The 26,010-nt window shown below is 36.7% G+C and overlaps 1 protein-coding gene across 4 annotated transcripts; it reads right to left on the reverse strand.

Annotated features, from left to right (window-relative positions):
- On the reverse strand, positions 1 to 25,000 carry LOC139961420 (uncharacterized). 4 transcript variants are annotated; one of them, XM_071960566.1, is made up of 9 exons: positions 24,725 to 25,000; positions 23,517 to 23,557; positions 21,762 to 21,853; positions 13,422 to 13,640; positions 12,163 to 12,348; positions 11,675 to 11,728; positions 11,025 to 11,141; positions 10,359 to 10,451; positions 9,691 to 10,029 (listed from the first exon to the last, which is right to left on the reverse strand). In XM_071960566.1, exons 3-9 carry the CDS (start codon positions 21,832 to 21,834, stop codon positions 9,818 to 9,820), a joined length of 954 nt encoding a protein of 317 aa, XP_071816667.1. In that variant the 5' UTR covers positions 21,835 to 21,853; positions 23,517 to 23,557; positions 24,725 to 25,000; the 3' UTR covers positions 9,691 to 9,817. The 4 variants fall into 4 exon arrangements, with proteins under 4 accessions (XP_071816665.1, XP_071816666.1, XP_071816667.1 ...); XM_071960567.1 differs by having other exon boundaries at positions 23,517 to 23,553; positions 24,725 to 24,867; XM_071960564.1 differs by lacking the exons at positions 9,691 to 10,029; positions 13,422 to 13,640; positions 21,762 to 21,853; positions 23,517 to 23,557; positions 24,725 to 25,000 and adding exons at positions 1 to 3,789; positions 4,807 to 4,928; positions 5,620 to 5,679 and having other exon boundaries at positions 12,163 to 12,257.
- Between the last annotated feature and the right edge of the window lie 1,010 nt (positions 25,001 to 26,010).

A 26,010-nucleotide genomic window follows, 5' to 3' on the forward strand; every position in this document is an offset into this window, starting at 1 on the left:
TTACACCCCCCCCCCCCAATAACTTGAAAGGGGAATAATTGAAATACAGCTTGGATTAATAGCAGTGTCTTTTTTAAAAAGGGTACAATATATCCAAAATTATTGTTCTTCCCAAAGTCATTCTTTCAGTGACCAACAACTTTTATTCGGGGTCTTAACTTTCATATTAGGAATTTTGTCAACGAACTGTTCGCTAAATAGTGTTCAAAGACAGAGAAGAGGCAGTAACATGAGCATACGATGGTATTTTTTTCTCTTATAATCTTTCACTGACAGGAAACAAAATACAAAACAAAATAAAACCATACATTAATGATAACTGCTGAATTACATGCATTTTTGCATGCAAGGCATGCCATGAGAGAAATCCCTATCCCCTTCGCCTCTCCGCCCCTCCACCCCTCCGCCCCTCCGCCCCTCCGCCTATCCGCTCCTGCGTTATATCAAGTCATTTATATTTCTCTGTCATGTGTGATACAAAACATATTGATTTCTCTTCGTAACGCATTTATTATGAATTTGACAAATGTTTAGGACTAATGTCTTAATGTTACTATTTCATTTCTGCTTTCGTTATTGTCATCGTCGGTCACCTCCACTGTCGTTGGGATGAGAATGAACACGGTAGGGGAGGGGAGGGGAGGGGAATGTCGGACACTCCGTGACCTAGACTTCACAAGAAGAAACTATTCGCATGACATTACAAATATGCTTATTATGCTAATTTATGTTTAAAGCACCAAACCACCCACTCCTTCTCAAACAAATTCTTTTCGTTTTTAACAGAAAAGTCAACCAAGATAAATCCTGGACACGAAAACCAAACAGACTGACCGACAGACTGGCCGAGTCTCAAGCCCAGTCTCCTTACACGGAGACTGTGACCGTATGACCATGAAACAGCATGACTATATTCCCCAAAGTTATGAAACAGAAAAAATCGAAATAGAACCCTGCAAGATGGGAATCACTTCTTAGTTGACATATTCAAGACATTTCCAATTTGATTACTTACAATTGCGTAACTCACGATTTGTTTTGTTGCCAGATAGAATTATTTCTTAAAACGTGCACTACACAGGTAATCAAAATCTGAATTTTTGTTGCAGCTTTTGACTCGTTAGAATTTATGACCAAAAGACAAAAAAAAAAAAAACAGTCTTTAATAGCATATGTACTGACAATGAATATGCATTGTCCTTGTTTTATCTTTAAAGATTTAACAATAACAGCTTGGTGGCAAAAACTTTTTAAATATGATCGCAAAATGTGATAAAAATATATGAATAATACAATTTTTTGTTTGCTTGTTTTTTTGTCGTTGTCGCTTATACCTTTTCCAAGGTATAAGTGGAAATGAATATTGCATAAACTGTTATAGCCTTAGCCTTTTTTTGTGTGCGTACATGGAAGTCTTATAGTCAGTGATTAATCCACGAAGACAGAATAAACATGTTTTTTGTGTGTGCATTGCGCCGCTCTGCTGTAACAATGGCATTCATATGGCTATATGCATGCGCTTCAAATATATATATATATATATATATATATATATATATTTGTTTATGTATTATAAGCAGAACACCAAAAAATAAGACAAAAAATGGTAGGTCCTTATACATATTCAGTTATAGTCCGTTATACATATTCATAAGTAGGCGTTAGCTACCCCTTTATTATCATAGTTAGGCTTACTGTTAGGGTATATCCGACAGAAAATACATCTCCATGAAAGAAAAAAACTACACATCCTTTGCATATAATCTTCCACAAAGAAGAACAATTCCTATGGAAAGCAAGGTGTGGTGTGTACAATTGGGGTGTAGCTACACCAACATTTAAAGGTTGCTATACGTATTGTATCCATGGCAACCAATTATTTTCCATAACAACAACCTTATACAATCCTAGCGGAATTTTCCTAACACTTTCACTACATTAACTATAGTGCATGTACTGGTGTTTATGACATCTCCCACAGTGGTGTGCGAAAGTCGGGGTTGGGGTAGGGGGGGGGGCGAGGGGCAGTGGTTAGTCCCAGCTGCATAGTTAGTCTGTAGAAAATGTTCAGTCTAGGAATGTTTTACATTCAGTCAGCAAAGAGGGCGAGAGAAACATGCTCCTACCTCTTCTGTCCTCTCTGCCCCTTCCCTGACTGAATCCCTCTGCCCCCTCTTCCCCCTCTTCCCCTCTTCCCCTCTTCCCCCTCTTCCCCTCTGCCCCTCAGCCCCCTCTGCCCCCTCTGCCCCTCTGCCCATTCTACCTTCCATCCAGTTCCTATGTATATTGTTGGCCATATAGGATACCATTATCATTTGCATAGCATCAGAAAAAAATGGAAAAAAAAAAGCTTCAAGCAAAACTTGAGTTCGCTGTTTAGTAGTTAATCTGGCATAAACGGAGTAACATTCTGATTCGAGAAGTCATGCACAAACAAAAAAACCTATTGCCTGTTACACTAAAGTTGTTAACTAACTGTTTATTTTCTAGAGTTTGTTTAGCCTATAGCTTAGGTCATGTCATTTTGGTGTAGAGAATTATTGTCGTTTCCAGGATCACTATTCCAATAAGCCCTTCAAAATCTAGTTTGTTGAAAACCAATTTGGATTCACTCGTGGTGACTCCTTTCACACGCCCGCATGTGATTTATGTTGTCTCGTACTGAAGAAGACTGTTGGCTTTGCATAAACCGAGAAGTTATGAAACCTGGTTATCGAGCGTAGATCATTAGATCATTTTTTTCCTCGACCTATGCGATCTGTCAATACAAAACGTATGCTTGTGAATGATGACGTCTATATGACGTCATACCTCAATCGGCGATGGACTGATTGCGAAAGATTGAAAAAAAAATTTTTGGTCAAACCTTCCCTCGTCTTTTTCTCCTTTGGGATACCGGAACCGTTTTGACTGTCTGGTTTCGTGCCTGCGGTGGCCTCTGCCGCAGCTGTTGGTAAACCTGTCGATATATTATAAGACACCGCGGTATCGTCCGATATCGTCTCCTCTTTCTCCAGTAACCCATCAGTTTCTTTAGGTTGGCCCGGTGTTGTCGGTACACCGGTAACTTTCTTCTTTGTCGGTTTTTTCGGTTTTTCTTTGGCTGTAGGTTTCCTCGGCGGTTGCATCGTATACAGCATTGGAATTGCAGTAACCCTCCGATTTAGCTTTGGTCGTGCGCTCTCTTTCGAATCATCGCTTTGACTCGACGTGGCAATATCTCGCTTCTCCGCGGCAACGGAAGACGATGTTCGTTTCCTCGGTTTTTTCGATATCGGTTTCTTAGGACGCCTAATCGTTTCTGACTGAGCACTCTCTTTGGACTCCATGCTACCCTCGGAATCTAACGATTCTTTAGAGTTAAGCGTCGTGGTACTCGTCCGAATCATTCGCGGTAGCTTCGATTTTCTCCTCTTTGGCAATCTATCGTGGAGAGGAAGACTTCGGTGACTCTCGGTAAGAAAATCCCCGTCGAGGGTTTCGAAAAAATCGACGATTTCGTTAACAGTGGTATTAGACTGCGATTTTGCTCGTGCGTCGAGTAACGAGGATGACATTTCTCTCTCTGGCGGTATTTCCGGTATATCGGGAAGCTTTTCCATACCGACCTTCAAGAGTTCCTGTAATCGGTCGGCCTCTTCTCGATATGTCTCCAATTCGTCTTTGTTTTTACTTAGACTGTCGAAGACGTTGTTCACGTGAGTCATTTCTTGTCTAATTTCGCCAGATTCAGACGAATGTTGCTCCAACTTTTCATTAACATTCCAAAGCTTTTTGAAGAGCTCGTATCTGTAGAATAATTGCATATAAAAAAAATGACGGGATTTAAGAAGTGAGCTAGAAATTTCTGTGACTTAATAGTGCACGATATGATGAGGATGATACGAACAAATAAGTAGGAATTTAAAATTGGGTTATGAAATTCTCTGAGACACGTTCGTTGTTAGAGTTCAAGTTACCGTCACTATTTTTATACATGAATAGCGTCATCTATTTGTTAAATTTTCAGGCGGTACTTAAAATGTTCGGTTTTTGTTGTTGTCGAATTAAGTAAGATTTAGAAAGAGCCCGCGTAACGAACGGAGACTGAAAACATCATAAGGTGAACTTTCCTCAGTTCCGAATAGCCTTATCTGTTTTGTGGTCATATTATGGTAATGATAATATCCTGGGCTCTCTAGTGCAATAAAATACAATTTTCTTAAGAATGGACTTAAAGGCATAGAAGACTCGCCCCAAACCGCGTGCCGCCATCTGAAAAAGTTAACTTTCCGTTGCTTGCAAGTGAAGTTTTTTTTTCGTGTCAGACAGTTATGAAACGTGATACCTTGTTATTTTTTATCTAGACCTGAGATGTTCGTCGCTGCTATGTACATTGTGTTGTGGGTATTGACCGTAGCTGCATTTATTGACTGTACACTAGTGTCTAATTACCGACGGTAGCAAGCTGTGTGTGTATTTTCTGGGATCGATGGTGGTGTCTAACACTTCTGTTACACCTCATTCGAAACTAGGTCAGATTACCGGCATAAGACGTTTCTTTGTGCGCGAGTCTTCAATGCCTTTAATGCATTTGCATTACCTGATTACCAAAGACAAATTAAGGCACCCAGTTAATTCTTAATACTGCACTCTTTCGTTCTGCAGTATGAGCAGTATGGATTTCCTGTTTTCATTAGATACTGGTTCGGAACTGCTCGTACTGCTAGTATGAGAGCTTTAAACCATGATAAAAGAAGACCGTACAGAGAAAATTGTCTCTGCTGGCTACCAAATGGTACATGAAATACTTGCAATCAAACTCACCGCAAACCAACCACATCATTCTTTAGGTTCCGTAGATCAGCGATCGAAATGTCTCCCTCTAAATTTCGTTCGTGTGAGGTTCTATCCACGATGTACCGGTCGACTATTTTGGACATGACACGCTGTTGAGCCAAATCAAAATGATGACGTCAGAGAACGGCAGAGGGAGGGGTTTAATTAAATCTCATTAAAACCAGTCACAAGTTAAATAGGTAGGGGAAGGGGCTGGGGGGGGGGGTATATTTACTTCTGTGAGTAGAAGTTTGTGAGGTGTATGGGTGGATTATCTGGTTGTGTTTCCATTCTTTACCAATTTGACCGATCACAAACGACTATTGCATCAACCAATCAGCCAAATCAGTCAATCAATCTAATTGTAAAAAAAAAACGATAAATAATTTTCGTTCGGAGTTTAGCTTTAATAATATTTACTGTTTTTTTTTAGAATTAATCTTACCCAACAGATTAGAAAGGAAGCTAGCTATAGGGCACTGTGGTATAATTACCATGATACGGATCTCACACAGATCTCATATTATCTCCAAACAGATCGACTTATTGACCCAATCAGAATCAATGCAGAGAATTACTGTATTGCATATTCATAAGGCCTTTTGGCCTTTTGGCTAAGATCATGTGTAGTATCTGTTCCCTTAGGGAATGGTGATACACACCTGACGATGATCACACAGTCATAGTCCCGATGCAAGGGGACTGGGGCTGAGAGCGGATCAGTCGTTTGGTAGTTTGGTTTTCGTGCCCAGGTTCTTTCCTGGGTGACTTTTTCTTAAAAAGTATATTCATAAGGCTTACCTTATAGGTATCTACAGCTGTTTGATTGGCCTCTGCTTGGGTGATTATTCCATCCAGCTCCTAAAATAGGTAAGAGAGAAGTTGATTAATAATGATTTCCGCACAAGGAGGACATTGAGGGGGGGGGGGGGGGTTGGGGTGGCACAGCCGTATTAATTAGTATCCCCGGTGAAAATGGGTCAAAGAAAAATGCATTCTCATTCTTATAATATACTTTAGGAAAAGTAAACTTCCAAATAGGGGCCCGCTAATATGAGTGTCCCAGTAGACGGACCTGAAAACACTTTGATCCGATGACCAAGTTATCCATGCGTACGCCCTGGCTATCAACGTCCCTGCAATGAAATATTGAATGTGACAACATGGACTAGCTCGTAGAAAGCAGCATGCTAATATCGAGGTCTAATTCGCTAGCCTGGTATTGTGTTTTGAGATTCTAATATTATAGTGTAAATAAAAGATGATATCAACCATGACATACTGATGTTAAATTATAACACACATCAGTGTTGTTATATTTTCGTAGCATGTCGATACAAATTCTGATATTGTCAAACGAGTCGCACCTCCATACGAACACCGATAGGATTAAACCAAGTTCAACAATTCTGAGGTTCCAAAAAAACAAACAAATTATTAGTAATTTACTGATGTTGAACCATAATATATTGATTTTAATATATATATATATATATGTATATATATATATATATATATATATATATATGTATATATATATATACTCATTACGATTTCGAATATATATATATATATATATATATATTTATTTATTTATATCTATTAGCAGATCAGCCACTAACGCAATCAAAACCAAAATCCAGGTTGTGGACTCCACCGGAAGGACGTAACCGCTATATTGACCTCTATATCAGCTCGGTTAGGTCACATCTCGACAAATTTATATGTTCCATTTCCGAGAATTAGATGCAATCTCGTCCTAACCTCAACAAATTGCAGCACATGGCACTCCAGACCGTGAAGAACAATATCGGCATTGTGGTGAAACCAGCTGACAAGGGAGGAGTCATTGTCATACAAGATCGCGACGACTACACTTCGGAGGCACAAGGCAACTATGCAACGACACTTTCTACCTGCAACTCAACTCAGACCCAACAGTAAACCATCACAACGAACTTAACCGCATATTCTCAACCTTTCCTGAACGGCTCCGCCAAACCATCGAGCATCTCATACCCAAAGCTCCATCACCCGGTTGCTTCTATATGCTCCCTAAAATCCAAAATGAAGTCAATACCTGGATCCTCTGAATCGACCGCCACAATGCACATCAATGACAAAGAGATACCACCCGGACGCCCTATTGTTTCTGGTAGAGGTACCCTCACTGAGGATATTTCTGGCTTCATCGATAGCCATCTACAACCACTGATGGGGAACATACCTAGTTTCGTCAAGGATACGACAGATTTTCTTCGGAAACTATCCATCCTACCCACCAGACTCCCGGCCCAAACCTCACTGGTCACAATCGACGTATCTGCCCTATACACTAATATTCCACACGATGAGGGGGGTGCAGGCATGCAAAAAATACTTATCTGATGGAAACCACCACAAGGAGTTCGCCCTACTTATAGACATAATTCTCAGACACAATGTGTTTGCGTTCTTGGACAGATTATACATTCAGGCTAAGGGGACAGCCATAGGGACAAGAAAAGGCCCCAGCGTATGCTAATCTCTTTATGGCTGAGTTTTAATTTAGCTTTCTCGAAATTTCTAATCTTGTACCACTTTTGTACTTACATTACATTGACGATATCTTTGTTATTTGGTCTCATCGAGAACAGTCTCTCGATGCGTTTGTAGATAACCTCAATCTGTTTTACCCCTCCATTAAATTCACCATAGATAAATAAAAATCCCATGTTGCCTTTCTGGATACTCTGATCAATCTATCTAACGGTCGGATAACACATCTGTATATTCTAAAGCCACTGACTGTCACACATATCTCGACTTTCATAGTGTTCACCCATTTCATATATAAGGGGTCAATTGTCTTTAGCCAAATGCTTTGTTACAAACGCATCTGTTCTGATACCCTACAGTTTCGTAGTCAATCAACCACCCTAATAGGTCACTTTCTTGATTGTAATTATACCTACAAATTATTGAAGAGAGCCCTTAATAAGGTCTGTAGAGTTCCCTGGGAGAAACTGCTTCAAAATCACACAGGGAGGTGAAAGAGCATCGTATTCCATGTGTCGTTACAAACAGCGATCAGGTCGATCCATTCATTAGACTGGTCAAAAACTGAATGGAACACGCTGAACTTGGGTGACGATATGGGTGACATATTTATTACCCCCCCTGTAGTTGCCAGAAGACAACCTCCCAGCCTACGCAAAATCCTTGTTAGGGGTCGTTTACCCTCCACCGAAACTCCCCAACCCAAGGGGAATATTAAATGTGGTAATCCCCGGTGTAAGGCATGTTATCACATGATCTCGGACCCTGACATTCAGCTCTCTCCTTCAGGGGTGTGTTTACAGTCCATTCAATTGTGACACTCCCTTTGTGATATATCGTATCACTTGTGTTCTCTGTCCTGATATACAATACATTGGCCAAGCCCCCACTCCTCGTTTAAGACTTAAAAATCACCAAAGCACTCTCAGACTCACCAAAACCAGTTTTCCAGTGGCTGAACATGTTAATCTTCCACAACACAATATCGACTGTCTTAAGTTTGCCATAATCCTGGGTAATTTGTCTGACCATAATAAAAGAAACTTAAAGGTAGTCGAAGTAAGTAAGTTCACACTGTCATGGTCTCAATAGGGATATGGCTTTTCTTTCCGGGTTTAAGCACTTTGAGCAGTATGGGGCTTACGGTAGACTAATGTGATTTCAATCACTCTTTTTACACCTGAGCAATTTCGGACACCTGAGGGTGTCCGAAAATGTGTGTAACATGTATATAGTTATATATTCTATTCTAAAAAGTATGTTGGATTTAAAGGTATAATATGTTGTCCTTATCTTTTCTATTATATATATATATATATACACACACACATAAATATATATATATATACCTTTATATATATATATCTATATCTATACATGTACATCTATATACATATATATTTATATATATTTATATATATATATATATATATATATATCTATATATATTTATATATATATAAATATATATAAAAAGAGAGAGAGAGAGGTGGAGGTGGAGAGAGAGAGGAAATATGGAACTTTCAAAATAGACTGTCGCTGTAAGGCAAGTGTGAGGCGCACGCCTCTTTTGAAATCCTCGATCTGTCACTGGCTACCCTGTGTATATATAGGGATCAGCGCTGTAATGATATCACTGTTCCTCTTTCTCTTCCCGGGGTCTTGGCGTCTCCTTTTCTCCTGTATCTCTATTTCTTCTTTGTATTTCCTCTTTCTCCCTCTCCTCCTCCTCTTTTTTACCCCTTGTGCGTCTCTCTCTCTCTTTTCTCTCTTCTTTTTATTACCCGGGGGCGCACCCCCATCGCCCCCTAGGTATGCGCATGTAAATGGAATACTACTTTTTGGATCCGTTTCGGGAAGTTGTTCATGACAGTTATCACATAAGTCTATAATGAATGTAAGCTTTGTGTCTCCTTTAACTTTGTCGTTCGTATAATAATTGATCCATTTGGGTATAAATTGTCCATTGATACTGGAGTGGTGATGGGTGAAATCTGCTCCAGTATCATATCCATTCAAATATAACTATCGCTAGTTTTGAGGAGGGCACACACTCCTTCTTTGACACAAACAAATCATTTACAATACGGATTAATTGGTTTTACATTGATTCAACAATTGATCGACCGCAGAAGTACGCTGTTGACCATTCGCATCAACCAACAACATAAAAGAAACACTTGCAAAAACATATTCCATATCATATCGAGAGAGTAAACATACACCATTGGCATCTTGTTTCATAGCGTGCTATCAATAAATATTGTTTTTTTTCCTTTACACAGGAACACCATATACTATGACACAGACAAAATCAATGACAACACGACTAAATTGGTTTAAACTCAGCAATTCCTCGACAACAGAGGTACATTTGTGACCATTCCCTTCACCAATAACAGAAAAGAAACACTTGGAAAATATTCATCGCATGCTTTTAATCAATTTCGTTTTAATTCGTTTAGAGAGGAACACCATATACTTCCACTCCACACAGGGTAAGGTGTTTACTGTTTCCTGGCAGACGCACTGATACATGCGTCACAGTCTTGTCCAATGTAAACACAATGGGATTGTCAAGTAGTTCCTTGGGACCTATGGTACCTATGATTTCGTTCCTTAGCGGATCAGCTTCAGTGCCAGCTAAGACTTGAGCCCCAAGAAGTCTCTGACCTACAGATTCCGGAAATTAAATGACATCGATATTGATTCCAAATATGAGCATGATAGAAATTGCGAAACGTTTTCAAAATTCCTCTGCTTTGAGGGCAATTAAATGTTTAAAAGAGGCGGGAAAATGCATGTTTGTTGATAAAAACCGATCAACATTAGGAAGAATTGTGACATGTGCCATATAAAACAATGACGTATATTTATGTTACAAGTCAACATTTATAATAATGCGACATTTATTGCGAACGATATTAATTGGTCATGTATCAAGTAACTTTCTGTTTGGACTATGGCAGAAACGCACCCGTTTCTGCTATTTGTGTACTTACCAAAATTTCCATCAACACGGTTATATATGTGGATACTTCCCACTTGATAGGATGCACCAAGATCAACAGTCCACCATGGATTAGTTGACCACTCTGTCGTTTGAAAGAAAAATGGTTATTATTGAAACCGTTCCATCAAAAATCAGACAATTTAGTGACGTAACAATGCACTAAACTTAAAATCGACAAAAAACAAAACATTTTAATAATTTGTATTAAATTCAGTATCAAATTTGGCAGGTTGTAATATTTGTTAATCAAACTTAATACACATAACATATATATTTTGTTTGCGAATACAGAGAAGCACACTCATAACAGTCACATATACCTTAACTCACCTTCCCCATGCCAACCCGTCCATAACGTATCGCTTCTTATCAATGGGGCAAAATTAGTATTCTCCATTAACAGAGAAATGATTTATATGCCAACTGGTGCAACATTGTTGACATATTTACGGATTAGCATAAGTTCGACACACAGGAAAGGTGACATAAATCGTAAGGTACAGACAGCTCGGTATGTAATGACGACTAGAGTATATATGGAACTAGTTCGAACATGAGACGTTGATATGTAACTGGATTGACAAACATATTATAATACTCTTAATAGGACCGACAACCGACTCCAAACTCTGCGGTGGTATATGTAACTACTAACTTGTTCCTGTACAGCTTCGAGTTCTCCAATGCCCGCTGGTGTTTCCGTTGACAGCATTTTCTGATCTCCCGTCGTTGTCGTATGTAGAGTGTTGTTTTGTTTTTTTTCCTTCGGCAACTGACAGATATAGTCAACAAATATAACAACGTTATTATCTAAGAGAACCTTGATATTATTCCTAACAAAATATGTTACTTTATATCTAACAAGATATGCTTCTCCTTACAAACAGTCTAACCACCCCACACAATGTGTTGTGGACTGACAAGAGGAGGTTCAGTGGTGAGGGGACGGGGTGAAACCCCCGGAGCTCGAGTTCAATCATTGAACCCACTTAAATATGGCAGCTGTAATAATATATAATCATTTTCATAACGTATAGTACTTAACTTCTTCACGAAAAGATTTGCCCATCAAACGGAATGTCGGATATCTTTGATGACTGTGTTAGCAGGCGTAGTAACATGAAAGACATTTCAGAGTGAAATATTTTAACGTTAGCAGCATATTCATAGACATTGCGTTTGAACTTTTAAAAGTGGCCCAACAAAGAAAAAAACAACAGTAGCAGTGGAGGAGTTAAACTATATCTTATGTACATGTTGCTTGATGACTAAAGAAACGTGAAATAGAAAATTGGTGCTACTTACCATCATGTGTACATAATGTCACGCTAGTCAATTGGCCATTGTCACACGTTTGTGCTGTAGAACCCGAACAAACAAAATATAGTGTTTTATATATATATATATATATATATATATATATATATATATATATATATATATATATATATATATATATATATATATATATATATATATATATATATATATATATATATATATATATATATATATATATATGCAGTAGCTTGCCCGAATCTTTTTCAATTTTTTTTGGGGGGGGCAGTCTGCCACCCTGCCCCCCGCCTCGTACGCCTATGTAAAATAATACATAGAAATGTTAGGCTGTGGTGGCTCTACGCTTAGATAGTGTCGAAAGCGCCCCTACAGACCATTCTCGCCGCTCCTGACCGTTACCCCTAGCTCCGCCACTGTGTAGTATATACACGTTCAAAATATGAGTTTAAAGTTATAGGTCGATGGGTTTTCCGTTTGTTAACTTTTAGTCTTACCTAAGCAGTTGAATTGTTGATGTGTGTCCCATACGCCGTCTGTACACCCTACCTGTGCACTACCAGTTCCTGAATATCCCTCTGGACAGGAGTACATAACAAAATCTCCAGAATCAATCGTTTCTGTCACATTTCCAGCAGAGTTCTTCGATATAACATTCTCACCGGCATCGACAGTGCAAGGACCTAGGAATAGAGAAATTAGATGAAAATAAGACGTTTGGTCACTTTTTGAAGCAGTTCGAAGAAAGAAATTTGTATTAAATGAAATACCTGACTAATAATACTTTTTTAAGAAAAAGTCGCCCAAGAAAGAACCTTGGCACGAAAACCAAACTACCAAACGACTGATCCGCTCTTGCATCGGGACTGTGACTGTGTGATCATCGTCGGGTGTGCACCACCATTCCCCTCGAAAGGGAACAGGTACTACACATGATCTTAGCCAAAAGGCCGACTATATGGTCACTAGTTATACATGAAAGACTCTTGCACAATTCCAGAATTGATGACAGCAAGCCTATACTGTTGAATACCTTGTCCATCCTACAAACGCGAATGACAGCTAGGTGGTGTGGTATAAACACGCCCCCCCCCCCACACACACACAACGACAATAGTTCAATGGTATAACGGCTGCAAAGGCAAAATTGAAATATTTCAAGAAGGGAGGGACATCGTTTTAATATAAGTTTATTCTCTTAAAGTTTTCCACCTTGTGAATTATTGTTTAACTTTAATAAAAAATCGAGCACTTTCGAAACCTCACATGTTTTAGGGGGAAATGTATGTATTCTGTATCTTTGCTCTAAAAATGACAATTGTTTTCTGTCAGCTTTTATACTAATTTCATGTCCCATCCGTCGCCGGGAGTTTTAGTTTGGAATCTGCCATTCGATAATAGGTTAGCGTCGAGTTTAACAATGGTAAAATGTCGGCATAGGTTAGAGATTAATAATAGTATAAATATTATTAATTCACTCAATTAAAATAGGTAGGAATGTGTGAAGTGTCGTTCCCAAAATAATTGTTTTATTTCATTATTATTATTATTATTATTAATTGTTTTAGATTGTATGCAAATACAAAACACCCTACTTAATAGTGGAATATTGTGATAGGCGAAGGATGGACTGTGATCCCAAAATTTTGACTTTTAAATTAGACTTTCCAGCATATTTTGGAGGCAATACACATGATGCCTTCTCATACATGTAACAATCGTATATATTGTTTTATATTACGTATTACTGTCCTACCAGTGCATTTGACGTTGTAGACATCTGGGTCCCAAGCTCCAGAACAACAGTACGAATTGCCAGCATCGGAAATGGTATACGCCGGGTCGTCGCAGGCACAGTTGATAATGGCCGAACATTCTCCATAACAAGGAGGAGTTCCACCGAAGGGTGATACATCGCAGGTCACGTGAGGAGAAAGAAGCGCCGCATCATAGTGACATTCAGGGGCTGTACAAGCTGAAAACAAAATGAATATTAAAATATTGGGCGTTTTCACTCGTTTTCATTCTATAACCAGACTTGGATGAAAGTATAGCTACATGTTTGGATAGGAAAGTAGTCACATAGCAGATCGGTTGATATATTACGACAGAAAGTTAAGCACATGTTAGCTCGCTAGAAGGGTTCACGTGTTTCGTCTCCATTCATAAAGTCCAAGTTTGCACTGTAGCCTTTATCAACTTTTTTTTTGGAACTGCTTGCTATACCTAATGAAACTAGAGTTCCGATGGTATACGAACCCTACATGCATCGATGAATAACAATGAACATTAGTGAAAGGAGACATAAACCATCATCTTCACCTTAAATGCAGACAGATATATTGCGAAGGACAACTCCCCCACAACAGCTGAGAAAAATCTTGCTCCATTAGGCCGATATTCTTGTTTACAAGTTTTGTCTAAGGGCTGCCATTTTGTAGATATGTGGTTGTCATAGGTGACTCTGTACAGCAATAGCTTCTGAAACTATACCATTAGATTTCTCTTTCAAGTGGTTTTCTTTACAAATTTTATAGGTTAAAAGTTAGTAGTTTTGATAGTGAAACCATGATGCCATTATTATTAGAATGTTAAGAGTTTCACAATTTAAAATTCAGGTTTTTGCAAACCTATCGTCATGACAGAAAATGAATTTTGTAAAAACAAATAAAGAAAAAAATTAAAAGAAAGGCATGCCATGTGATTCGATGATGTCATATTTAGACTTGATCAAGCCTTCAACCTTATGTGTGAATTAAGGAACACTAAATTAACTGTGGTATATTCTAAATGGAATGAGAATTGGTTAAGCTGTTTACACAAGTGTTTAGGGAAGATTTTCATGACGGTGATTTTTCTTTCTGTTTAACAAACAGTTATGGCTGGACATAAAGTATAAATGGTTTAATTGAGAGGATGAAATGCGTGCTTTTTGTAAACCAAAAGTGATCTTGAAGGCTGCAAATGGAACTGTGTGAAAAAGATGTTCGTGGAAATACTCAGCAATGTATTACTTCAGATACGAATCGAGTGGTTACTTATATATAATATTCTGTCGGTTTTCTGATAAAATCAATAGGTTGTATTTCATAACCATATTCCACTTTTGCATTGTATTAAAGATTCTTTACGGACCCCTGAAATTAAGTTGTTATTTCTTGTGTTAATAGAAAGATTTAAGCTTGTAATTAGCTGAAAACAATTAAACATATCTACGATTCGTAGACGGGCAAAATAGGATGAAGTGGTTTTCAGAACCAGTCTGGGCGATCTGATAACGTAAGCAAACAGCTTTTGATTTAAACAATAGAACTGTAAACATTTCTGGCTCATCAAGCATAAATCCAAAATGTAAGCAGCGGCAAGGGAATGTCCCTTGAAGTTTTCTAGGGTAATAAACCCGGATGTTGCTATCTCCAGGGCTGCTTTATCGCACCACATCAGATTTTGTTCTGATAGGAGGGCCTCGCGAATGTCATTCTGGACTTGCTTCAAGTCTTACGATTGAAGACAAATCGTCAAAATAAAGCACTAAAACGATATAGATAACAAAACTGAGTTTAGGCTGAGTTTAAAGGTTTGATATATCATATCGCAGTCCAAGAAAATACAAAACAAACAAACTTGAGTGGGTTTTTTGTTAGAGTACTTTAATTGATGAACTTCAGATGTTGAATAGAAAGTAATACAGTGGATAGTAACATAATCTGGACTAATACCAGTCAATGGTCGGCAACTAATCGAAACCAATTATGTATCTAAAGAACCCTTTCATGAAATATCATAATCTATAATGATGAAGATGAACTACTTTTAATTATTGTTGACAAAACATTCAAGCTCTCAAGATCACAAAAACTCTTTGGCTATGTTAACCGTTATTTTATTTTACTTTAAAGCGATTCAATTTTTTACATTCTCTAACAACGTGAGCAAAGTTTGCACCCCATCCACCCACCCACCCACCCACCCACCTTTCAACCCCCTCACCCCCATGCCCTTATAGACATGTTGATCAATTTCGTTGATTACATAGTCACTATATTAACAGAACAAGAAAATATCAGGCCTCCTTAAAGTTTTGCAATAAGCTAATCTGGGCAGACAATGGGTTTGGGAAGGAATTAAACCAACCGACCTGAAGCTAAAATCCAGTAAGTCAACGTAACTATATAGTCTTATTGGAAGTCGCATGTAAATGATTAAAAATTATACCGGACTTTGTAATCCAAAATTGTCGGCGTTCTCTTTACTTGAGAGTGGTGTATAGCCAGAAAGCTAGCTGGTTTAAAGTACCTATTTTAGGGGGAAACTACCTCTATACAATGGATCACTTCAAACCTTATCGATTTATCTCTATATGTCTACATATATACATACATATAAGTACTACATAGTATATCAACTAATACGGTATACAGATAAGGACTTCAATAAACAAAGGGAAGGTGACCAACTATAAGGTATCAAAACGGACGGTACTGAATGAAATGTCAGTCCAAGAAATCTTGCTTGAAAGTAGCTGGCAGTTTTTTTATTTAAATATCACAAAGCCTAAAAAGCAAATATATAGCCTAAAGCACATGGAGTTTATTGTATTTTTGGTTGCAGTATATTTAAAACAACATACGCCTGTACCCTCGTTAACTGATTCCGTTACTATTCAAAACTAAACGTGAAAACTAAGACAACAGCTTCTCAACATTGATGATAGTTAATGGACGAATGAGATGTAAGTGACTGAAAAAATCCCACAAAATGGAGAAAGTATAATTGTAAAAGTATCATTATCCTATAAGGATATTCCGGGTAAAAGGGTTGCTGTCAGTCTTCTGCATCTTTCGGTCAAAACTAAATACTTGTTGCTTTTTGAATTGCGAAAGTGTAACTTTGTGAACTAAAATGATTTCTGGCAATTGCAAAGTAAATGATGTCATGCATCATGGCTCTTGAACTATAAGTAAAGTGTTTCTCTTTTACCTAATTCTTTAAAATATCTGAGTCATTCATCCACAGAGGAAATAGTTTAGCCGACCAAATATTTGATGAAATTAAACCTAACGGTCTCGTTTCGGCAGAGTTGTCGAGTGCCAAGCTGTCCCGCCCCACCCTCTTTGCACTCATTATTTTTCATTTCAAAATGAAAGTACACAATATACCTTATCCTAATATTTTTACCCGGCCCTTACAATTTTTCTCGGATCCCTTGATTGAACCGGGGCCCGTGGCTGTTGTCCCTATGTCCCAATTCTGGTCAGTCCCGCGTTACAGCCAACAATACATGGACTGAATACATGGAACAGACTTCGACAGTGATCCTTAACTGACAATAAACATACTACCATACAGTTGGAATACACTTAGTGTATCACAGATGAAAGAAATGTCCAATCTGTCGGTTTCTGTCTGCAATTGCCGCGGTTTGCAACAATGCGAGATTGTAAGACTGTTATACGTTTGTAAGTGTGATAACGGGGGGGGGGGGGGGGGGAGGGGTAACGACGAGTCTCAGGAAGTACTGGTTCTAAATGTTCTACTTTAACTTCTTTTTTTTTGTTCGCTTTGTAGATTTGATCTCCGCATGAGTATGCAACTTGTTTCAAATCGTTAGGTTATCTTGCTGTTTCCAGTGCGTAGACTGATCGTGTATGGGCTGCAGACATTATCCAATGCTGAGACCAGTGTTTATCAGGTCCATAGCCAGGCGGGGGCTTAAGGGGACGTTGTACTCCCAATATTTTATATGTAAAAGATACAGTATCGTGCTGATGGTGCTCGCCGCATACAAACAAGCAAGCCATAATAGCTTGCCATCGGGGCTATGATTCTCTACTTGTACTATAACAGACTTTATAGCATGCCGAATGGTTATCATTTCCTTCGTAGTGCCACCACTTCCAGAATTCCCGGCTTCCGCCTTACTTAATCATAAGTCGCTAATGTGCGACGAATGTTACTGAGTAGCTTGCCTGTGAAAGGACATTGGAGGCAAATACAGATGTGATGATTCATGCATTAATTATACTGTCTGTGTAATACTTGCTTGAAATAGATGGGGAGGGGAGCGTGTGGTTGGGAAGTGTGGGATCGTGGTGGGGAGGAGGATGTAGGGTGAGAGGGAGAGGGGGTTGATGAGGGAAGGAAATTTAAGTAAAGCGGATCGGTGCTCAAAAAAATTAAAAAAACAAATGTACAGCCTACAAGAAATTCCGTTACGTCATGCCTTGAATGGCTTCCCCTATATCACTTTGACAAGTTAGTATTGGGCAGTTCTATATAAGCTATGAAAATAACAATAGGTAACATTTATACGAAATATCAATGGGATATGTGATCTATGAAATTTCTTTAGGCGAGTCATACAATAGCTCAGTACAACTTATGGAAAATATAAGCTTCCTCCCAACGGACATCCCTGTATTGAGCCCAGTCGGATCTTCCTGCGAGTTACTTCGAATCTTAGGTATATAAACACTAAGTATGAAGGTAGCTTCAGTAAAACTTATGGAAAATATAAGCGTCCTCCCAACGGACATCCCTATTTTGAGCCCAGTCTGATCTTAGTGCGAGTTACTGCGAATATTAGGTATAAACACTCAGTATGAAAGTAGCTTCGCGCAACGGCGCGTATTATATAGGTAACTATTGTTATAGGGTATATATACTGCATTATTTACTTTACCAATCAAGACGAGCTTACTGATCGGTATGCCGACATTGTTAGGCTACGATAGGCCTATACTTACTCTGAGCAGTCACTAAGTTCCTTGAAACATTGTGACGTCCATAACACAATATACTTCATGTTTGTGACTAGGAGTTTACCCTGACAGAGATTGTGGGTATTGTAATGAATGTATACAGGACCGTGCTTAGATCATGTCCAGATTTGCACATAATCAAACTTTGGGTTTGGACTTTGTACGTTGGAAAAGAAGAAGAAATATTTTATTGTTGATAAGAGAGGTGGGTACTAGGGCAAAGCAAATAGGAGTGTCAACACTTTAGCACGTTATATCTAACTTTAAGATATCCCTCTTAGTATTTATCATTTATTTGCCAAGCCCGGCCCTATAGGTAAACACATGAACTAATGCAACATATATAGGTATACTATGCCACAATGAGAGTACGAAAACCAAACAACTTGATCCCTTCTCAACAGAAACTGCAACAGAGTGATCATGACGATTTGACGTCACTAGTGGAAGGGAATGTAGAATCTACACGCGATCAGGTTTTATTATGGTAGTAAATTTATTAGTTAAAAAAAAAAATGCATTTCGATACAGTATTCGAAGCCTCATATATGGATGAGTTATACGTTGTTACATTTATTTTTATATAAAAAAGACAGAACAATTAAGAAATGAGCAGAATTATGGCCAAAGTACAGTTAACATATTTAGCAACATTACTCTCATAAAGATTAAAGATAAAGATAATTTATTAGTTATAACTGCATCACGTATATTTCAGGTTACATATTTCTTAAAAACGTGTTCCAAATTTGTCACATTGCATTATTTTTGAAAATGTTTAATTTCTTTGACATGACTACAAGATTTATCAGGAGCAAATTATTTTGATAGTGACCAAATTTATTGAAGTTCCTTTACGAGATTTGGACGATTTGTATATTTTTAAGGAAATAACTAAAAATGTTTACCACTGAACTTAGCGGCAGCGGTTCCAGAGGTAAGAGTTGCGTGGTGCTGAGGAAGCAGGCTATCCCAGCACTTGCAGAAAGAAACCCCTCAAAAATGTCCATTTGTTACAATTAGAAGTTTCTTTGGTAAATAAAAGTACATGGTTCCTTCAATTTTTGGTATTTGCCCCCCCCCCCAAAAAAATGTAATTTTTTAGTCACATAAAGCTGTAGTTGAAAGTACTCTTCTGGTGAATGTGAAGAAAGTCTGTGATTAAAATAAAAAAAAATTAAATTTGGTTTTAATTTCAAATACTGGAATTTTGCATCGGAATGCAGAATGGATCCATTTTACCGTAACGTTAGAAGGTAACGGTGTTGTGTTCCTGATTCAATTCGGAGTCACATAATTCCACTGCCCCTCGACGATGGCCACATCTCATATTGAACCGCCGCCCTTGATTCGATCAGTTTAAACATTTCAGAACATGAATGATATACACATTCAAAACAAAAACTCGTTGCAGTGAAGACAATGTGTTTCACATATATGTTCTTCTTGTTTAACATTTTTGCAGAGACAAAAAAAAAAGATTAAAAGATATTGTTCATCTAGTATTGCAAAATAAAAAACAAACCAAACGGAAATATGACGAAAGGGTAATTAACATGTAACACTAAAGGAGTCATTGAAAAAATATTATCAATGAATTTCATCAATAAAACAGTTTCATAACATAGGTGATACACGATTACACAAAACAGAAGTTTGTTTTGCATAGAAAAAAAAATCAAAGATTTGTCATACATATAATATTGCAAGATATAATTACTCACGACAACGGGAATAAAAACGCTGGATTCCATCTAAGTTCTTCGTTATTATAGCATGTTAGTACTTATATGTTTAATTGATTTTTAAACAGTGAAAAATATTCATAAAGAGCCTCTTACGTCATATAAAATTCTTAACGTTCTCGTTTGTTCTTCAGTTGAAGTTTGTGTTTGAACTTTAGATTGATTAATTTCAAAGTTGCCTGCTACGAAGACTCTTAATATATTGAAATATTTAGTACAAAACATTGCTCGTAAAATAATGATCGTTATAAGGTTGGAGTTATTCACATCTTAGATGCCTTTCATTTTTTTTTCAACAAAGAATAACGCGTAGTAATTCAAAGACATTGATGCGAAATCTCCCACATCCTATATATTAGCATAACACCTGTACGAACCCTCTCACTGTGGAAAGTAGGAACGTTAGCTTATATATATAATCATTGAAGAGGAACGGGGCAGGGCGGAGAATGTCGAAAATTATCATTTTTTTTCTTTGACATCACAGATAGTTTTACAAAGAAAAGGAGTATCATATGTCTGTTAACACAATTGTAAAGTTAAAGCGCGTACAAGTACGATGGCATTTCTTTTGGCAGGCAACTGTGATATTTTAAACCACTACTCATATTGAAACCATGTGCGTACCTAAGAGATGTGTTTACAATATGTTTATTTTGCAAGATGGGAAGTGATGCGGTACCCTCACCAAGCAAACAAAATTCTTAATATGTATATATATATATATATATATATATATATATATATATATATATATATATATATATATATTGACCTAAATCTGTTCTATCGACGCTTACGTCTCCGTGAATTTTTTGCCGACGAAATATATATATAGGAATAACGGAAAATCTGTTAAACAACTATGCTGCATTTAGAGAAAGGCTGGATCTCGAGTGAGATACAATAATTGAATTAGGTAAGTGGTTGGAAGTAATGTATGTATATATTTATATATATATATATATATATATTACATATATATATATATATAGCATATATATATAAAGTTTTATTAATCAAATGTCACACTTTTCGTGTGTTATATTTTATACTTTCCATTCCACTGTCTATTCTTGCTGAAGAATGTCACAAGGGGATCAAAAATTCCAGCACATTTTATTTTACTGTACTCCTTATTTGTCAACTATGAATCGAACCTTTTTCTCCACTGATGCTTTTTTTTTAGTAGGCTACACTTCGGTTTTCTTTACCATAAATATAATATGTTTTAATATTACCATCCAAAATATACTTACAATTATCTCAATCTGATTGAACAAAGGTCACTAATAATTTTAAGACCAATATTCAACAGAAAAATTTGCCAATATTTACTATTCAACCCAAAACGATGGATACAGTATGTATGATTTTCTAGTTATCTATCACTACACACAATGGTAATAAACACACACAGTGTCGCTTATATATCCAACTTAACTAAATGAGACTTCCTGACAATGACATTCTTTTTCATATATTTAAACAAATTGTCTCAGCTAACCACAATAAAACTATTTATTCAACATATTCTATATATAACATCCTAATTGGACTCTTCTTTGTTACATAACATTAACAGCTTACCGGGTGTTCCGACCACCAGACAAAATAATATCACTGCCAACTTTCCGGTATTGATAAGATCCATCATCATCATCAGCTGCTTTTCCAAATTTCTAGGGACATAATATGTTGGTTAGAAGCAGTAATGTTGTTGCATTACTAATGCATGTCAAGAACCTCATTTTTCTGAGGAATACATAACATGATTCTAAGCAACTCTTTATACACTACACTACTACATCAAATATCTATAAAGAACAAACTATGAACCAGAAAAAAAAATGATACAAAAGTCTACACTCTATAAACAGTAGCCTTGCAAAATTGGTTCCGATCGCCCGTGATTCCAAAGTTAGAAACGTCATTTTGGAAACTTTCCTAAGTGGTACAATTTTGCTCCCATAATATTATTATACAGGGATTTGTTTCAAAGTTAAATAACTCCAAAATGACGTGCATATGAAGATTGCAATTTTCACGAGAAATAAAATAAAGAAAGGAATCGTGGATAACTAGATTAAATAATGAGCAGTGTGAGATACTTAGTCGTACAAGGCTACATGTTGAAAATCAATGAATAAGACTAACCACAAATTGAGCCTAATTAAACCAAAGTCAACTCGAAATGCCATGGGAGTGACATGGAAGCACATGACCAACAATACTAACATTCATGTTACGGTAATGATGATATTTACTTATTCAAGCCTAGGTTATGGAACATTGATGACCGTGAATTTGAAGTGAACCAAATTAAGGAGACCTTCACCGCTGTCGAAGTTGACGGAACGGGTTGACTATCGTTGTGTCAGTAGCATAATTTTCTCTCATAAATATATCATATCACATATAATGAATATACATTAAAACATCTTTCCTAATCTTCCACTGTTACAGAATTACAGCAAATACTGGATGCTTTTTTTTATGTAAACAGTGAAATAGTTGCAATGATGGGACTTGATTTTAGTATGAGGACACCACCGCATGCCTCCCATAGCTCTTTGTAGTTTAAAATATGTATGATGGAGGGTAACTCAAGAATCTTCCCATACATAATTTGTTACCAAGATGTTGTATTCATAACCTACATCCCCACTCGAATAATGAATTGCCATTAACATACGCAGTACTATGGCTTTGAAAGCTGTCTGGTAGGGAGTCAAATTTCTTGCCCGGGGGGTCACATTCTTCCCAAATTTGCTCAAAACCATCCTTATAAGGACTACCTTTAATTAGAATACATGTCCCCCCACCCCTACCTTCGCTTCCATCCCCGAACTTGAGTAGCAAATCAACAACAAGTGTTTCAATTCAAATGACAAGCTAAACTCTCAAGATTTTAGATTACAATCGATCCTAAAGGTAGTCCTACTTATTATTAACAACAACAAGTCAAAATTAAATATACCTCAAAGTATACTTGCCCCTTATTTCATTATTTTTTCAACCCGTTTACATAGAAGACGGGTTTCGTGTTTTAAGGTTAGGTTATAGATTCTGGAAACATAATCAATGACTATAGACAAAAAGAAAACCAAGAATCAGTAGGACTGACGGAATGAGACATGAAATTTCAATGACAAGATATAATTTTGTTATTTGTATTAAACTGTTAATAACTCGATTATAAGGAGCAGGAAAGTCAGGGTCGTAACAAACTTAAGTCACTTAATAAATTAAAATAATTCTGAGGCATATCTAACGGTGTGTGAATGTTACATGGCGTGTGCAGATTGACATACAATGCACAGAAAATAGTTGTAGATGACTTACCTTGATATGGTCAACAGGTATCTTCAAAAACGACTGTCTGTCTGAAAAGTAACGGATGACTGTCATTTTTATATGGTTCCTACGCCTGTTTCGTGGAATCACTTTTCTATGGAAAACTTTCTATGGAACGCCAAAATGACCACAAATAGTGACACGAAAGATCATGTAAAAATAATTTCACACAGAATTAACCATTAGTTCTTCCAGTTTTGTCAAACTTCAGACTTTGAAACATCTTCTATGCCGATCCATCGTATGTCAAATCCAACAGAAAGATGATTCATACAAATCAAGATTATATCAAATTTTAATTATTTGAAATAAATTTTAAACATTCTAAAGAATTTATAGCATTGCCATTAAAATGAGGGAAAAAGAGGTTATTATAACAAATATTCCCTTCAGTTTCTTAAATTTGTAATTCAGGTGCCTTCGGATTGCTTCAGTGTCAAAATAAGCCAAAATAAACTGCATTTTATACAATTTATCATAACAAATTTTGATTATTTGAAAGGAAATGCTTGAAATTTTAAAAGAAAAAGTTCAAATGGGGTTCATTATTAAGCTCAATAGCATTCGTCTTTGACAAACTGTAATTATGATGAAGATAGACATGTTATTGGCGATCACAACAATTGTTTAAAAACCGTCTATTGACGTGTTTGTTTTGCTTAATGATACATAACGACGTAATGAACCGTGTACTAAATTACGTAGTCCAGTCGTTTTGATTGATGACCATTGAGAAATTAAAGGGTAAGTTTGGAGGAAATTATAGTGATTAGTGAAATATAAGTTATAGTAGCTGTTTTGAACAAAAACAGAAACTTATGAAACTTCGATATGAGTCTAATGTGTTCAGCAATTTTCAAATTGTATCTGTTTGGCTTTGAAGTTATAAGATTTTTACATTTTAAAAATATTTCATTATTTTTGAAAACTTATATGCGATGAACTCAATTGCTAAAAAATGATTACGTTGGGGTTGTCCCAGTTCCATCGTATATAACATGAAATAGAGGCAGGTCAATTGTGTTTACCAGTATGATATCCCATCCCCTCCCCCACCCAAAAAAAATTAATGAAAAAAAAAAAAGAAATAAAAAAAAAATGCGTTTTGCCTTTTTAAAGACGAATGGGGTAACATCAAGAAGCGTTTATAAGTATTTTGTAGAGGAATTATAAAAAATAAAAAATAAAAAACTTACCGAATATTCCTTTACTTTATAGATATTTTATAGTCCAATCCAGAAATACAAATTCGCGTATTACACCTCTTGACGTACCTGCTGAAGTTGTGCAACATCTGTTTTACAGCTCAATAATAAACCTGCTGAAATACTCGGACATACATAACAGTGTAGAGTTCGTGCGTGGTCCGTATCTACGGATGATTGTACGTATGGCTTCGAAAGTAGAACGGTTAACAGTTGATGGTAGGTTGTAAACGTACGTATGGAAAGCCATTTTAACATTTAATCGGGAATTTTAGATATCTGAAATTGTTTCTTATTTCAGATATCTGAAATTGAATTCGAGATATCTTAAATAGATTTCGAGATATCTGAAATTCTAATTCAGATATCTGAAATTGAATTCGAGATATCTGAAATTGAATTCGAGATATCTAAAACAGATTTCGAGATATCTGAAATTCTAATTCAGATATCTGAAATTGAATTCGAGATATCTGAAATTGAATTCGAGATATCCGAAATTGAATTCGAGATATCTGAAATTCTATTTCAGATATCTTAAATTTAATTCGAGATATCTGAAATTTAATTCGAGATATCTGAAATTTAATTCAAGATATCTGCAATTCTAATTCGAGATATCTGAAATTGAATTCGAGATATCTGCAATTGAATTCGAGATACCTGAAATGCATATGCATAAATTTCCGGTTTAAATGTTAAAATGGCACGCATGGAGAGCCATTTTAACATTTAATCGGGAAATTTCAGATATCTGTAATTGAATTCGAGATATCTGAAAATGAATTCGAGATATCTAAAATTCTATTTCAGATATCTGAAATTGAATTCGAGATATCTGAAATTGAATTCGAGATATCTAAAATAGATTTCGAGATATCTGAAATTCTAATTCAGATATCTGAAATTGAATTCGAGATATCTGAAATTGAATTCGAGATATCCGAAATTGAATTCGAGATATCTGAAATTCTATTTCAGATATCTTAAATTTAATTCGAGATATCTGAAATTTAATTCGAGATATCTGAAATTTAATTCAAGATATCTGCAATTCTAATTCGAGATATCTGAAATTGAATTCGAGATATCTGCAATTGAATTCGAGATATCTGAAATGCATATGCATAAATTTCCGGTTTAAATGTTAAAACGGCTTTCCATACGTACGCGCCGACTCAAACCTTAAGTCGAAGTGATTTTAGCCTAAAGGCCCGGTCGCGAAATTATTTTTCCCACTTCGACGCGGCCACATTAGCATAATGGGCGTGGACTAT

Source organism: Apostichopus japonicus, chromosome 20, assembly GCF_037975245.1.
Source record: "Apostichopus japonicus isolate 1M-3 chromosome 20, ASM3797524v1, whole genome shotgun sequence".
Classification (NCBI taxonomy): domain Eukaryota; kingdom Metazoa; phylum Echinodermata; class Holothuroidea; order Aspidochirotida; family Stichopodidae; genus Apostichopus; species Apostichopus japonicus.

Excerpts from the sequence above, each read along its gene's own strand:
- LOC139961420 (XM_071960564.1), bottom strand. Across the intron at positions 10,452-11,024 it reads TCGAAGCTGTACAGGAACAA|AGTGGTCAACTAATCCATGG; the intron begins GTTAGTAGTTAC and ends TTCAAACGACAG. Across the intron at positions 4,929-5,619 it reads CAGCTGTAGATACCTATAAG|CGTGTCATGTCCAAAATAGT; the intron begins GTAAGCCTTATG and ends TTGGCTCAACAG.